A 17,500-nucleotide genomic window follows, 5' to 3' on the forward strand; every position below is an offset into this window, starting at 1 on the left:
TAAAAAACTTAAATACAATACTTTCTTCATAATAACGTCCAGTCGGCGATGTATCGCTCTTTTCTATATATACAAATCCGATTAGCGTAGTATGTACTTAATCGTACTTATAAAATTATTATGCCGAGATTTAAAATATTTTTCATGAACCATCCTTCCTTTAGTTAAAATGGTCGAACGTGTCGAATTAATATTTATAGTAATGGTGTACAACGCGAGGTCGTATCATTAAAACGATCCTTTCCGCCTACGCTTGCGTCTACATATACACAGATAGTTTTTTAATAAAACTGATAGCTCGTATACTATTTCCTTTCTATACATGTACATACATTGATATCGATCGGTAAAATAGTATTCGAGGGTTTTACTCATTGTATTCGAAATATTCTTATCGTTAAGGATAACAATCTTTTGTACGTAAAAATTTCAATTGAGAGTGACTCGATAAAAGTATCGTTAAAATCTTCATCGATCGTAAGCGTAAGTCGGAAAGGCAATAATATTGTAATTATCGAAAATTGGTTTTTTGCTTTTTTTTTTGTTGTTTGTTTCTCTGTTTTTTATTTTCTTCTTCGTTTTTATTTTCTCTTTGTTTTTTTTCTTCTTTTTTCATTTTTCTTTCTTTCTCTTGTTATTCTTTGGAACCTTGCCGAGAGGAAAGTATTTATATTTATATCGTAAATAATATTCGACGGAAAATTCGCCTATATCCGTTTCTTCATACGATTTTATCGTTCGGAATAAAAAGGACACTCCTATGTACAAGCGCACGTATATACGTATAAGTATATACTATATCTATGATATATACACGCTCAGAATTTTAGGATGGAAAAGTCCGTAAAAAGAAATGAATCTACGGGCTCTTCATTGTTATCAATCCGTAAGTCATTATTAATTCATTATTTTAATTAATGTCTGGAAACATCGGATATAGGCCAGTCGTACGTCGGCCATTGATTTTCGTACGACGGTAGAGAAATACATACATACATATTGTTCCGATCCACGCGAATACATTCTGTGCATTTGTTTCTCTTTTTTTTCTTTTTGTCTTTTTCTTTTTTATTTTTTGCTTTCACGTAAAAACGTATTTCATCATAAACTAGCACCATTGGAATAATAATAATTCGCGATTAATCGAACAATGAATTTAATCTTTTTTTTCAAAGTTGAAATTGATCTCATTATATCGGTAAACGTCGCAAGATCGTAACGAGCGAGATCTTTAAATCGTTAATTTCGCAGTCGTTGTAACGAACAAACGAACAAACGAACAGGAAGTAACGATCAATTATGCGAGTGGACGTCGATGAAAAGCCGAGAGCTCGGTAGCCGTAGACAGGCCTGATATAAAAAGTATCCCCATGCTGCCATTAGAGATTAGTTCTCCTTTCTCACGGCTCGTTACTTCGATTCCGATCACTCTGATTCTCATCTCCCCACTTCATATCATTCTCTCTCTCTCTCTCTCTCTCTCTCTCTCTCTCTCTCTCTCTTTCTCGATTATATCGACATAAAACTTTTCTTCGTTCGTTTTTCTTAGACTAGTTAGGCTTTTCCCGATGATATTTGCACGCAAAGGAAAAGGAAAAGAAAAAAGTTTACGTCTTGTAGAAAAGATGGAATGAGGAATGAGAAACGTCGGATTATTATATAGGCGTTCGCCTATACAAACGCGGTAACGATTAATCTCCCTTTACTCTGAAACGAGTGACAGCCGACAAAGGGAATACTTTTATCAGCGATCAATCGCAACTTCGAACAACTGAGAAATTCTTAATTGAAGGGTATCGACAAGAAGCGAACGACTTCAAGATAGGTATGCGTGTCTCGATTTTTTCGTTTCAAAGAAATGCAATCGGGAGAACGTGTTCTTCGATGCTAATCAATCGTAAAGGACCTTTCAGAACTCTAGACGGAATAAATAAGGAATAAGAGGAACGAAGAAAATTCAAAGATTTTTCTCTTCGGGTCCGATTAAAGGAGGGAATGGATAATAATAGGAAATATAGCTATGTACCATCTATATCGTTCGACATTCAAATTAATCGATTTTTCGTATTTTCGAATTATTCTGATCTACGATAGGCGAATAATTTGTTATAAAACGAATTATCATCGACATTGCTTCTGATCGGCTTTTCCATTATCTAAACTTGTTCCCATTGATCTCTTGGACGATCTTTTAGCGACGGCATTGCTAGCAGGATTTCTCGTGGTCGTAGTTGGACTCGATGAAACCTTCGACGATCTTCTTACCGCCGATGTCGCCTTCTCTCGATGATGCGACGATTCGCTTATCTTGTCCAATTCCGCCATAGCCTCTTGTATCGCATTTTCCAATTGCATATTCAATTTACGACTTCTAAAAAACACAAGGATCAAGTATAAAATCGTAAAGTTAATCGATTAATAGGCCTTGGAATGCCGTTTCGATCGGCACACGATTAAATAAAATTATATAATAATAATGATGATAATGATAATAAAAACAAAAAATAAATAATAATAATAATTAATAATAATAATAATAATTAATAATAGTATGATCGGTGTATCAAGCAAAAGCGAAACGAAAATCTAAACGTGCTACGAAAAGGATAAAAACAAACGCCGTTAAGAAAAAAGATATATGTATAGTAAACACATATATAATTTCATTTCTTATAGTTTTCCAAATATTTTATCGTTATCTTTTCTACATGATTCGATGTTAATCATCGTTCCTCCGTAGAATTCGTTCGTTGCGCTTACGATAATAAAAACTGCGAGAACACGTAAAAGAAATCGATTTATATCATATGAATTAATTGGCTGTTGGTTTGCTAATGAATATTGCTGTATGCTTATGACCATTTCACGTGATCATTTTTAATTTATCAAACCTCCTTCTCTTTTTTTTTTTCATGGAAAGACAAATGCATCTTTTTTTCTTTTTTTTTTTTTTTTTCTTTTTCTGTTAAATAGCACAAATCGATAATGGTCAGCCACGTACAGCAATCCATTTTCATTCCGATGAAATTGTCTGCTAAAGGACAAAAGTTTCTTTGAAAAACAATTTTGTTATATAGATAAGAATTTGTAAAAAAAGATTCGTGAAAAAGACTCGATCTCTTTGCTAGAAATCTGAAAAAGGTCGAATCAAACTCACTTCCGAAATTTTTTTCGGGCACGATGGTGTGCCTCGAGGCCTTCGGAGAGCGACTTGAGGGCCTTGACATCGACCTGGGTGAGAGTGCCCCCTCCCCCGTACCAACGGACCCCAACTGTCATCGTGCCCGGTGGACCCAAGGACTCGACTTTACCCGGCCAAGCGGGACTCCCCCTTGCTGCACCCCACACGAGTTCACCCACTTCCAGTTTCCATTGCTTTTTCTCCTCCACCTTTGTCTCAGCTACTGAGGATTCCAAAGAACGATCCTTTGTTTTTTTTCTTTTTCTTATTATCTTTATCTATTTTTCGTTCTCTATAAACGGGGCTCGTGGCTCGTTTTATATTATACATGGTGCGAGAGGAATTATTATCGAGATATTGGAAAGAAAATTTTTTTTTCTTTTCTTTTTTTTTCTTTTTCTTTTTTTTTTTTGTTCTTTTTTTCCTTTTTTCTTTTTTTTTTTTTTTTTTTTTTTTTAATGGATTTGTGCAGACTATTGAAATATTCACTATTCGGACACTTGTTGCAAGCTCGTACGTATTTTTGATTGTCCCTTAACTCTTTGCACTTGATATATATTCTTATAACATTATCGAACTATTTGAAATAATTTTAAATATATCATACAGAAATTGGCAAATAAATTTTAAAGAACAATGAATATTACTTGAATATAAATATGGTTTTGTTTGATATTAATAGCAATGTGTAATTAATTTGTAAATAATTTGTTATCGAAAGCTTAATCGTTTGTTTATTTATTTATTTTTTTTTTTTTGTTTATACTCGAGTGCAAAGAGAAAAAGTCTGGCATTTTGAAACTGTAGAAAAAAATATAATATAAATTATCATAATGCATGATAACTATTGTTATGTTTTTTGATTTTCAAGATTATTTTGGGCATAATTAAATAAATATCAAACGAGTTTACAGAGTCCTTCGCCATTTGGATGTTAATTGTTGTTTCAGATGTGCAGCGCAAAACAACGTAACGCTTAATTATGATTGCGGTGCGTGTCACAGAAAAATTAGTCCCGTAGCTCGTACTGCCTTGGTGAATTGTTAGAATTTTATAACTACGTCTTTTACATCGAGCCGTACATTTGTCCATCCTCCGAAATGTGCTTCTTGCTTCGCGCGTGTGCTCGTTAAAAATAATTAGTTGCATCATTCACTGATGATAAGGCAAAATCAGAAGTGGGATAAAATATATCAAGTTGTTCGTGTGAGCACATGCAAGTGATTTTAATTATATTTTTGTGTCAAATCTTTGTTAAAAAGGAAAATCTTCTTTGTCTCGATTACTTGAAAAAATAATTATTAATAAAAAATATATGAACTTCTCGATTGAAATTATTTTGAATTTAAATTGAAACTTTAAACGATTCAAACAAATCAAAATTTTACAAATTGTGATACGAACAAATTCAAATCTTATCTATTTATCATAGCACTTTATCATAGTATGAACGTTTAAATGAAATTCCTATGACACGATTGAAATTTTTTAAAAGCCGAATTTGTTATAAAATTTGTCAATATTTCACCCACGACGTATTGCGCGCATGCCATAGCAATTATGTACAAAAATTATGTGAGGATGAATATATACAGGTAACGCCGTAAATCGATGAGCCACACCCCCTACAAAGTGAACTTATATGTGATTGAAGCCCCCTGGCCACACAATTCGATGTGATTGCGAGAATATGATATTAACAAACCTGACAGCCAATTAGTAAACGCAACGAAACTTTGACGTATATTATTTACATATAACGAGTAACATTGTTATTTTATGTACTTTACAAATCTAATACGCGAACAATAAATGAAATCCGTTTAGTACTGACGTCACTTACCTGTTCCGTAAACATTCGTGCGAATGTAATTAATGATAAAGCAGCTTTATGACGAAATGTTATTTGTTTGTTTTCTCTCGTTTCTCTACTTACGCACGCGATATCAAATTACGTGCGTAAATAAAAGTAACTAAGCATATATGGATTTCTTTTTTATTCCTTTTATTCTTTTTTTTTTTTATTTTTATGTTTTTTTATTTTTTTTATTTTTTTTTTTATTTATTTTTTTTTTTTTTTTTTTTTTTATATACCGTAGGATAAAAGAAAGATAAATGGCCGTTAAAAGTTACAATCGTGAATATAGAATGAAGAACTTACAAACACTTCCAAGCGATTACAAAAGCAATTTACCATGCAGCGAGTAAGCGTACCACATGAATACGCGCGTTATGCTAAACATGCACAAGCAAAGAAAGACCGTCGTCATTCATGCAAATATCAATGCAAATGTGAGTTTGAAGAGCGCCTTATAATACACATCGCGTGGCATTTCATAATCAAATATACTCAAATCAAAAAGGCATAACCGATAATAACATTCCCCTCGTACCAAAATTTTTCGTACGTTTTGTATTGTGAAATCAATTTTGCAATTATCACGTTCACGTGCTTTTTAAAAAGTGACATTTCATTAAAAACATTTTAAGAGCTCGTAAAAAAGATTGAATTAGATTGACAAGTATTATAATAAGTATTCAAGATCTACAAGAAAATTTACATTGCCTCTTTTGCGCTAGTATTTTTAAGAAGTATTCTTGTATGTAAGAATTTTCAAAAAAGGACATTTCGTTGACAGAAAACTTACAAATATTCATAGGGTTAAGTTTTGGTAAAATTAATAACAATCGAATAGTTCCTACAAGAATACTTCTTTCTTCGAAAGAAAATTAATCTAGCTATTGACGTTTAATTAAGATCTAATTGTACCGTACAAAATACTGACCATCTTGGTCTTCATGCAGGGTGGAATGCATCGAATGGATGGACTCCAGCTTTCGCTTGATTCCTCGGCCGAGGGCATGTTCCCTGCCCTCGCACCTCACCGTGCTCACCACACCTTCCGCTTGCTTCAACGTCTCTGACGTATAGATCTGTCAAATACAACTCGATCAACTCAGGCACAAGCTTACCAACCGCATGCTAATATCATATCAAATAATAAACACTTCCAACTAATATTCGCATTAAACCATATGTGTGTATGTTCTTTTTTTCTTTTTAGCAATAGCGTCATCATTCTTTCGAATCGACCGAGCAAATGGATAAGAATGAGAAAGCACACGACTATCAGATCATATCCGTATAGTTCTTCTTTCTCCAACATTTTGTTTTATCGTTAAAACTTATTGTCGTTACTCGAGAAGCTGTTTAAAAATCAATAAAAAAAAAAAAAAGAAAAAAAAGAAAACATAGGCAACGTAGAATCTAACGTAAAACAATCACAAACTTATATAGCAACGCGCTTACGATAAAATGATTAAGAAGGTGGCACGTTTGATTTCATTCTTTCATTTTGACATGCAAAAACAAGACTGATACGAGATAAACAAACTCAAACTTTTTAATGCATGCTCATTGCAAGATTTTTTTTTCGTCATAAGGTATGTATGTGTGTGTATATATATATATATATATATATATATATATATATGTGTATATATATATATACGCATATATATATATATATATATATTATATTATTCGATTATCAGAAGGATATTGTTCAGCAAAAGATTTATTTCTTCTCAATATAAAGAACCATGATCTTTTCAAATAATCCGCTAGCACACGGTTAATAATACGCTTACATTATTGCAATGTATTTACGTTTTAAATAATAACGCTATAGATGGATCGAGCATGTATGCTCCGCGTCGCAAAGGAAAAAAAAAGACGCGCATAAAAAGTAAAAGTAACGTTAGATACAAATTAATTACAAACTTAATGTTAGCGATTTATGATGGGTTCGCAATGAGTGTTTCGCCATTTATCCGCGGCAGCCACTGTGGAACCTATTTCTCTTAATATACAAATTCAATTAAAGTTAATCGATCGACCGTACGAAAGAAAGATGCTATTCCTCGAGCGAGGAATCACTCTCCTCCCCATCGTCACCCTCTTGGGCATATGCAAGTTGACTGTAAACGTAAGGATTTATATACGCTTGTTTGTTTGGTGAATAATTTACGACAGCAATGCCACTAGGGTCAGACCTATAATTATATAAATGGGGATAAAGACCGGGCGCGGCGATACCTACGCCAATGAATTTTTGACAGGCTACATTTTGGGGACAATAGGGAATATTTTCTCGTTCCGAAGTTTTATCTTCGGAATTTTGATCGCTATCTTCTTCGACGATATTATGCTGAAGTTCAATATCGCAAGACTTAGAATCGAATTTATTCGCGTGAGGTAGCATCGTATAATGAGCATGATCTGGCACTAAGGCTTGCTGCCGATACACGTTCGTATTAGGCACATAATGATGACTATGATAGAGGATCGGTTGATAATGCGCTTGTCCTACAATAGGCAACGGATTATTGACATCGATCTCTTGATGAGAGATATCCGTTATTTCTTTAGGGACGCTCAGCTGATCCTCCAGTGGAGAGTGGTCCATTGTGTCTGAATAAATGGAATGATTTGGTGATGATGTGTCCATATGCTCCTGTGAGTCAGCGTATGTGTTTTCTGCGTGTGTCGTATCGGCTGGCTGATGCATGTCTATTAGAGCTAGATGACGGTTACCCTGTTCTACATGGGTACCAACCTGGATCCCAGTAGTCACCGTCGATTCCACGTAAGTCTTCCCATGAAGATTGGGTTGACTTAGTGTGATCTCTTTCGTGGTAACACCTTGAATCCTCCAATCTTCTGACGTCATCGTGATGTCACCAGAATCAGGTTCGCTGCTTGAGACGCAATGAACCATGGGCTAAAACCATACGATTAAAAAATTCGACTTCACGCTCGTCCTTTAAAAAAAAAAAAAAAATAACAAAAAAACAAAAAAACAAAACAAAAGGAAAAAGAAAAAGAAAAAAAAATAGGAAAACCAGAAATATACGATTATTAAAAATAATAATAATTATTATCACGTATTCTAATGTATTATGTTTTATTATGTATTGCTTCTTATATTACCGTAGATGAAGAATGCTGTCTGGCACTGATCGGTGGCGCGGGAGAAGCTGCTCCATGTGTTGTCGTGTCGACAGCTGGACTGTTTGACCGCTGACTATTTCCTGGACTATGCGTAGTCGTATCTGGTGGAGAACCCTGTCTCATCATCGCCGCCTGTACTATATTTGCTTGATTACCAGCTGTTTGAGTCGATACGGAATGCCTCGCCATCAACGGACTGTGTTGATCGATCTGCTGTCCCGTTTTCTCGACAACGGAAGTACTGCTACTAGCAAGAACATATTGCTGCTGTTCTATACTTTGATCAGAGGTAGGAGAATTAATGCTATTTTTTGGAGAAGATGGCGGTTTTCCTGAGATCATGCCCGAACTTAGAATATATGGCTGGTTGTGATCTAGATTTAAAGCTGGATCAACGGGTCCTGCATTGTTCGAAGGCGCTGTCTGAAAATTTGGTATCTGATTGTTCGATACCATAGTGGTTTGTTGTTGAACGATAGTTGTATTTTGCTGAACGAAAGTTGTGTTCTGTTGATTCGGTGCTGATGAAACGGCAATATTCTGAGCGGTCGCGCAAGGTACCATCAACGTTTGGCCGTTCATTTGTATAAATTCCTGTTGGCCCTGCATATTGGGTGGCCTAACCTGAGACGTATTAAATGTCACCTGTTGATTGGGACTAACATTGGCCACTATGGGACTCAATTGATTCCCAAAAGACGTCGTTCCATTTACTAGAAATTGACCACTATTGGGAGACAGGAACTGTGCACCAGGACTGTGCTGTTGAATGATTTTGCTGCTAGTTGCTTGCGGTGCTCTGATCACCATCCCAGCCGGTCCAGCTGCCAAAATACTTTGACTCGGACTAAATATTCCGCTATGACTTTGCACCGGCGTAAGGACATTTTGACCATTTACATTTTGTATTTGTAGCTGCATTCCTATATTTCCAGTATCTTGCAACAAAGTCGCAGTACCGTCGGCAGACATGACCATACTTCCTATTCCAGGCACGATAAACTGTTGGATGGTAGGGAAATTCTGTACCATTCCAGCTGCTCCATTCAACAAATTAACCGGTTGCAAAAGATTTATTTGTTGAGCAGGTTGAGGATTTGTAATAATCTGTTGAGTGTTAAATTGCGCGGACGTTGCACCTGTTTGACCATTCATGACCAATTGAGCGGGTGCACCGCCTTTGCCAGGAACAATTGTAAGGGCCTGCAACATTGGCCCACCTATGCTCTGTGCTTGGAAATTTTGCTGCGCAAAATTCGATTGCGATTGCATCAGCATACCCGCATTTTGTTGAGACGAAGCAATGTGAAGCATCGACGCTACGGTTTGAGGATTGGTCTTTCGTTTTTTGTACGCTTTCTTTTTACTCAGCGCGGATTCGGGTGAAAGTAAAGCCGGTTGACGGTTCACGATACCCTGATTTGTACTCACGTTCCTCGTCACATCTTGATTTGCGTCTAAGATGGACTGAGCATTTTGTATAACGTTCCCGGTAGCAACCGTGAGATGAGGTATTTGTACATTTTGTCCAATACTGTCCATCGTCATAACACCGGGTTGAATAAGAACCGGTGTTTGTATAGCATTAACCAAAACCGTTGGTTGTCCTATCACTTGCTGAGCTACACCAACTGCCGGTATAACTTGACTAACTGCTCCAGTTACACTAGTGACCATCGGCGAAACGGATAACGGTGGCATTGAATTAGCATTAGAAATGATTTTCGGTGGTGGCGGTGCCATCACACCATTAATAGCAGACCCAGTGCTTGCCATTATGAGTTGTCCACCACTGGATACTAAAATATGTCCAGGTGGCAAAGTAGATCCGGTTGGATGCTTCAATATACCACCAGATGTAAGGACATTGTGAACTTGAACGTTCGATTGTGGATGTTGTTGTTGCTGAGCATGCTGTTGCTGTTGTTGCTGCTGCTGTTGTTGTTGCTGCTGCTGTTGTTGTTGTTGTTGTTGTTGTTGTTGTTGTTGTTGTTGCTGTTGATGCTGTTGTTGTTGTTGTTGCTGCTGTTGTTGTTGCTGTTGTTGTTGTTGTTGTTGTTGTTGTTGTTGCTGTTGATGCTGCTGTTGTTGTTGCTGATGTTGCTGTTGTTGAGTCTGTGGCATTGGTGAATTAATTGTCGCTTGAGGTACCTGAATACTACTTACTACACTCTGAACCATCTCCAATGGTGACTTCGATACTGTGATCGTCGACGATTGACTAGGTGTAAGGGGTATCGAATGTGGATGATGCGCCGTTGTCGACGTCGCTGTTACATTCACGAGAGCGGGCGATGCCGTTGTTGGCTGTTGAGGCTTATTGGAAAGAATGTTTAAAATAGCGGGGTTAGGCATCCCCAAGGGCGTATTTATAGATACGGTCGCCGTATTCGCTCTTCCAGCAAGCACAGACGTAATTGTATTACTACTAACCGTATGTCCGCTTGCCATAGTCGTTATCACGGACGACGTACTGGTAAAAGAATTTAATGGTATCCTTGAAACTGTATTCACTGTATGTGGATGTGGTTGATAGCCATCTAAAGATAGCTGTCTCGTACTGACAGCCTGTCTTTTTGGTAGCTGAGACGTTATATTGTCCATAGGCGCAGAATATGTTTGAGAAGGAGATGTACTTGGTGAAACAGCATTGGGATTATTTGCGACTGTACACGACATTTCCAAGTGCTGTTCCAAACTGTTATTAGACGATGATTGCGAAGGCTGCGGTGCCTGAGGAGTTAACGGTTGAGTTGCAAACTGATTCGATGAAGATGGATGAGAGTGTGGAGTTAAAGGTTGAGATGGTAATTGACCAGACGACGATGCAAGAGAATGGGGCGTTGGTGGTTGAGAATAACTGTGCGGGGTCGATGGTTGGGATGAAGTTAAACTTTGAGGTGTTGCTGGTTGAGATATTCCAGGTGTTGAGGAAGCAGGGACATCCGAATTAGCTGGACTATTTGTACCGATCGGTGAACCATGACTAGTACTAACAGTACCTCCTTGAATAGGTCTTGAATCAATTTGTTGTTGACTCCCTTGATATTTCTCACCAAACGTCGACGATGTAACTGGATCCTCGCGTTGATCAGAATGCAATACGTATTGTCGATGTAATTGCTGTTTGTTGTATTGATCTTGAACGAAGGGTTGATTGTCACCACTGCTAACACAGCCATGGCAAGGGCTACCGTCGGAATCGATGGCACCATTACTAGACGTCGGCGTCATACTGCTGTGTACCACTACTGGTGAAGTGGCATGATTTTTCACAGAATTAAATGTTGTACTTGAAGGACTGGCAGCAGAGGAAGGCTTTGGTTGCGCAAGATAGGGATTACTCGCTGTATGAGTACTATGATTCGTTTGTTGTACTTTCGGGCTGTTCAATATGGCCACTTGAGTGTTATTAACGCCAGTTTGCCGCGATATCGTACTATTTAGTAAAGCGGTTTGCTGTGCTAAATAACCACTAGGATCCTCTAAAAATGAAGGACCACTGCTGTTAACCGTCGAACCAATTTGATCGCTATTCTGTTGCGCTTTGTCATTAAATTCGTCAATTGGACTTGGTATTGGCTGATCGAGACCATTATTAGTCCTCATATCTGATGTACCATGCTGACGCTGTTTTTTCATCATGCTCTTAGTTGACTTGGCTTTCTTCCTCGCTACCTCGTCGGTCCAGGTTGACGTCTGTGGAATGTGATGATGGAGAGGAGGAACACGATCAAAAGAATTGCAAGTGATATTTTGGACCGTAGTTAATGAAGTCTGATTAGTCGTAACAACTGTACGATTTTGTTGCCACGGAGGTGCTCTCGCGTTAAAATGTATATTTCCTGCTTGTCCGCTAGTTGGTCCCATACCCGATTGTACTTCTGTAGCATGGTTAATAGTTGGACTTCTTCCCGCGTGGCTGACTAAAGTGTATTGTTGTTGATGACCAAATTTGGCTTCCACAGTCGATATCTTCTGAGTATCAAAGTTTCTCGCTGGATATTGAACTTGGCCTTGCGTATACATTCGTTGTGCATTTTCGTGAGGATTATTTGACAGATTTCCATTCTCAACGATTTGATGCCGCTGCAAGTTATGATTATGCATTAACAGCTGTTGTTGCTGTTGTTGCTGTTGTTGTTGCTGTTGTTGCATTTGCTTAGCACTTAAATCATCTTCTGTAGCTGGTTGCGTACGACCATGTCTATTTTGCAAATCAGAAGGATTGATTCCACTCATAACGGACCCGCCGTTAGATTGCTGTATAATATCCATCGTATGATGAGATAATTGCTGATTAGGATATTGAGCCTGCACGCACATTTGTGACAACTGCTGTTGATGTTGCTGCTGTTGTTGTAGTTGTTGTATTTGCATTTGAAATGGATCGATAGTTTGAGTCTGCATACCATGCTGATCTTGTTGCTGCTGTTGCTGCTGCTGCTGTATTTGATGTTGATGAAGTTGATGTTGAAGCGGATGAAGAACAGGTTGCGACATTTGCGAAGATTGTAAATGATGTACGTAACCTTCTTGAGGCAGCTGCGAATTATAATTTCCTGTTTGCTGTTGATCCATTTCCGATGTTAAATGCTGCTGTTGTGGCGGTTGCATATTATGTTTCTGAATTTGTTGTATGTGAAGCTGCTGTTGTTGATTCAAATGTTGTTGTTGTTGCTGCATAACGTGCAAGGATTGTTGATTCAACTGATTTATGTAATGAGGAACTTGCTGTTGAGATAATTGATTCACTACAGCGTTGGGATGTGGCTGTTGTTGCTGCTGCTGTTGTTGCTCCTGATGTTGTTGCAACAACGGCATATGCTGCATTTGTTGATGATGAGGTAAAAGTTGTTGAGGTTGCTGTTGCTGTTGATGCTGCGATAAATGTTGCTGCATCAGTTGTTGTTGTTGCTGTTGCTGTTGCTGCTGTTGCTGTTGTTGCTGCTGTTGCTGTAGTAATAATTGTTGGTGCTGTTGCTGCAAAAGCTGCTGCTGTTGTTGGGTCATATTATTGAAATTAGTACTTTGCTGATTCATAATTAGCGGATTTCCCATTATCATCCCAGGCATATTGTGCTGATTTAACCGCTGTTGAGAATTTCGTACCGAACTATTTACGTCGTGATTTTGAGAGGGTGAATTTAACGATTGATGGCAGATTTGTTGATTGCTTTGTTGCATCTGCAAATTAGGGATCGCGATCGGCCACACCTGCAAAGAAAAGTGCATTTGTAATAAGCCATTATTATCGCCAAAGCAATCAAAGAAGAATTATGAGCGGTATTTACCTGCGATCCATTAGGCACCGATGAACCTTGAACTCCCGACGTGGAAACAGCAGCGATAGCTCTTTCCCGCTGTGCCAGAAGTTGCGATACGGAAACTCCTGAGTACAAGCCCCCTATACCCACCAGTTTTCTCTTCTTTTTCTTACTGAGACCATCTGCGCATACAAGTTGATAACTTGTTATTACGTAATATAATTAAGATCCATCTTAATGTAAACAAACAAGTCAATTAATTTATCAGTTAAAAAATAGAAAATCTTCACGGGTATAAAATTATAAAAAAAAAAAAAAATGTAATAATGTTTCGGAAACTTTTTAAAAGCTTTTTATCGTTCGAAACAATTACACGAGAGATAAAATGGGGTCGCTTAAAAAAATATTAAAATCAGCATTTGTATTCGTTCGTGAGAGCATCTATGCCGGAAGCTATCGACCGAGTGTACACAAGTGCCGGTAAAGTGCTATAACAGTCGTCGACACTTCGAAATTGCTGTGATTTACGAGGGCTACGATGAAGGGCGAACGAGAAGAGAGAAAAGGTAGCTTTCAACGGGGGGTCTTTTATCTGTAAAGCTACAACGGATAATTATTCTCCAGCGTGAACACCAATGGAACGGGGTTGAAGAGATAACTCGGGCCGAAGGAAACGAAGGAGAAGAAAGAGGACGAACGAGAGGTGGAAGGGGGTGCGGCTAGTAATGAATCTCTACTCCGCAGTAAGGCACCTCCTCATTCTCTCTCTTTTACCCCTACTACCTTCTCACTGTATCTCTATCTCTGTTAGTGGCGGCGGTTTAACCCGATTTTCAAGGGGACGAAGATTTGCGTAAAATCTTCCAAGCATTTTGTGGCTTCCGAGGGGGGGTTTCACATCAACGCGCCAATCATTCCCTTTCACCCTTATTTTCGAGGGAGCTGTAATCAACAGTGTAAGCTGTAAATCTTCCTAATGATAAGCGCAATGGAATAATTCTATTCACGATAATTTTGTAATATTCTTCAAACAAAAAATTAAAAAATATATTAGCATAAAGTGATCGAATGTCTACAATTTAACGGCAACACTTTAACCCAGAATGCACTATCATGTGATCCTCGATTATAATATCATCAAAATATATCGAGTAAAACTAAAAGATGTATAAACACATCGTTGGTATTCCACTAACTCGATTGACGGTGCACACGAAGCGACACCAAAGCGATCGAATGAGAGACGTGAGTTAAAAACTCGTGACTATGGGAAGGCAAACTCACAGCATGAAAGGTGAGTTGATCGTCGTTTTCCCGACGACAACGTACGGAAAGTCTAAGACTTTCGAGACAGCCGAGAAGCGAGTTGCCGGCGATCATTGGAGATTAGCCCGGATCAGACGTTTCGTGGTTGAGGCGTCGTTGCAGACTGAATACTCGTGATTTGAAGTGCGCTTGCGCGACAATGAGGGGCTACAGAGAGCGACGAGGAGGAGAAAGAGATTGCAAGGGATTGCACGTTAGTCCGGGCAGGCGCAAGAATCACGAGCGGACAGTCGCGAGACCGCGGACTACCACCACCGTCTCGTCTCTTTTCTCATCTACTCTCGCCCGTCTCTCGTTTCACGTTGATGTGTAGTTCGCGTTGGTATGCGTTACTCGCTTCGCTCCCTTACTCCTCATCTCTTCGTATGAAATTAACCCTTATCAAGTCTGTGTCTACCAGCAACGACGAAGATAGGGATGCCTTCCCCACCTCGAGAGTCGTCCGGGCTTCTCCACCACCACCATCACCACCACCAGCAATACCGCCACAACCAGCAGCATCAGCTCCATCGCCATCTCCTTCACCGTGACTACCACCACCACGCATCGCTTGTCGTTGGTAGCGAATAGAGAGCGGATTCTTTCCTCCTCCCGGGACTTATTGATCGGCCGCGCGATAAGAAGACACGAAAGGCCGATTGGTCCCTTTTCCGGACATCTCGCAGGGTGCGCGTTTCCTTCTTCTATCACAATTCCGAGCTATCCTCGACATGTTATCAAGAGCAAAAGCGATAAGCGTCACAGGAGCAGATCAAAAGGATCCTTTCAATTTTCCTTTGATAGACAGAATGGAAAACGCGCGGTCGTTCGCCAGATATCTATACACGTATACATGTATACATATATATATATATATATATATACTCTCAAATAATAGATACAACTTCAATTTGCAATTTTCACACTAACTCTATTAAATAAAAAGCTCTAAGGATTTATCGAATGGTTTTTCTTTTTTTTTTCTTTTTCCTTCTTTCTTTTTCCTAAAAAATCCTTCTTCGTAAGAAAGATTCTTTCGTAAAGAAGATTTAATAATTTTTTTGTCGAACTTATTCGTCAACCAATAATGATTTTCGATGGCAAACAACTTAATGTCATGTCATTTATTATAATCGCAAATACATCCCTTTCGGACAAAGTTCCTTGAAAATATTCAATGCCAATAATAGATGGATATAACAGAGGGAGAAGGGAATTGAGGCCGGATGTTGAGAGGGCTGTAGAGATGAAGAGAGAAAGAGAGAGGATGGAAAAATGAGAAGAACCGCAAAACACACGAAACGCACGAAGTACACGAGATGCATCGCTCGTGAAATCATTCGACGTTGGGATGTCGGAGTTTAACCAGCACGCATTACGCCGACGTGAGACAGGCATGATCGATCGACGAAGAAGAGGAAAATTGTTTACGAGTGGAAATTGTTTAAGAGGGCATAAAATCGTGAACGGGCATGCGCGAGCACACCACAAAATGGGGATGGACGACAATTCTCCTCGAGTGTATAATGCATTTCCACCACCCCATTATTGTAACGGTTTCATGACGGAATTCAATTTATACCGCCCAGTATGCTGTAATATCCTGCACACCTCGAACACGATAATAATACCTACTATTCTTCCATGATTCGTTTATTTGGATTGTCTATTTTCTATCCACGATGTGTAATACCTAAAACGATCGCAAACGAAATTTATGATATAAGTCTATAAAATATTACGAGCAACCAAATTCTCCCGTTCTACTTTTATACAAGCGTACATTTGAAAGCTATTTAAACGTCCTCTTTGTCGACCACTTCGTAGACGCTTTTTAATTTCACTCCGTCTATTCTATGGGGAAAAAGAAGAAAACTGCTGCTACTGCTGCTATTCCTACTACTACTACTATTACTATTACCACTACTACTACTAGTACTAGTACTACTATTACTACTACTACTATTACCAATGCTTGTTCGAAAGCCGTAAATTAAAATAATCATTATTACGAGTTAACGAGATAAAAGAGACGAACGACGAAACGTACTTTAGGAAAAAATTCATTAAAAATTTTTTACGACTTTTCATCGAACGCAAGCGTTTTCCTGAATATTTGTAGTTCGATTAGAAAACTTGTTTCTTCCAGAGAGCTTAAATTTATTCGTAGATACTTTTTGCCGCGAAAAAAAAAATAAGTGTAAAGTAGAAAAAAAAGGAATAATAGTAATAGTAATAGTAATGATGATAATGATAATAATAATAATAATAATAATAATAATAATAATAATAATAATAATAATAGTAATAATAATAATAATAATAGTAATAATAATAATAATAATAGACAGAAAAGCGATGTTTCTCGTGAACGTAAAAGAGAAAAATGCACGTTGTAGGTGTACACTTGTAACGTGTAGAGGTAGAAAGATGAAAAAAAAAAAAAATAGAGAGAAATCACAAGACCCTTTCATTTCCCGTTTCTTGTCGCTCTTATACCGATCTTCAAAGGGTAGGAATATCATTGAAGGGGTGAAGACTGCGATCTCTCTATCTTGTCCTCTCGACTACCTTGTATCACCGCTTAGCATCACTTTAGACGACCATAAGCGCAGACATACTCATTCTCTCTCGCTCTCTCTTTCTCTCTCTCTCTCTCTTTCTCTCTCTCTCTCTTTCTCTCTCTCTCTCTCTCTCTCTCTCTCTCTCTCTCTCTTTCTATTCTTCATTTTA

General features: G+C 38.2%; 1 protein-coding gene and 1 long non-coding RNA gene across 9 annotated transcripts in view; one reads left to right on the forward strand and one right to left on the reverse strand.

The window, feature by feature from the left end:
• Positions 1-17,500, reverse strand: part of LOC124947366 — a 284,587-nt gene that overhangs the window by 3,930 nt on the left and 263,157 nt on the right. For 2 of the 8 annotated variants that reach the window (XM_047489437.1, XM_047489445.1), the window contains 3 exons: positions 13,490-13,644; positions 8,175-13,412; positions 6,742-7,965 (listed from right to left, as the gene is read on the reverse strand). In XM_047489437.1, coding sequence (XP_047345393.1) covers positions 7,099-7,965; positions 8,175-13,412; positions 13,490-13,644 — 6,260 coding nt within the window. In that variant the 3' untranslated portion in view covers positions 6,742-7,098. Of the gene's footprint in view, positions 2,372-3,157; positions 3,405-5,967; positions 6,116-6,741; positions 7,966-8,174; positions 13,413-13,489; positions 13,645-17,500 lie in introns of those variants that run through there. The other 6 variants (XM_047489439.1, XM_047489438.1, XM_047489443.1 and 3 more) reach the window with 6 other exon arrangements.
• LOC124947368 lies at positions 13,708-15,726 on the forward strand. Its single transcript, XR_007100388.1, has 2 exons — positions 13,708-15,110; positions 15,189-15,726. It is a non-coding gene; the product is annotated as an uncharacterized LOC124947368 (long non-coding RNA).

This window comes from Vespa velutina, chromosome 2, assembly GCF_912470025.1.
Source record: "Vespa velutina chromosome 2, iVesVel2.1, whole genome shotgun sequence".
Classification (NCBI taxonomy): Eukaryota; Metazoa; Arthropoda; class Insecta; order Hymenoptera; family Vespidae; genus Vespa; species Vespa velutina.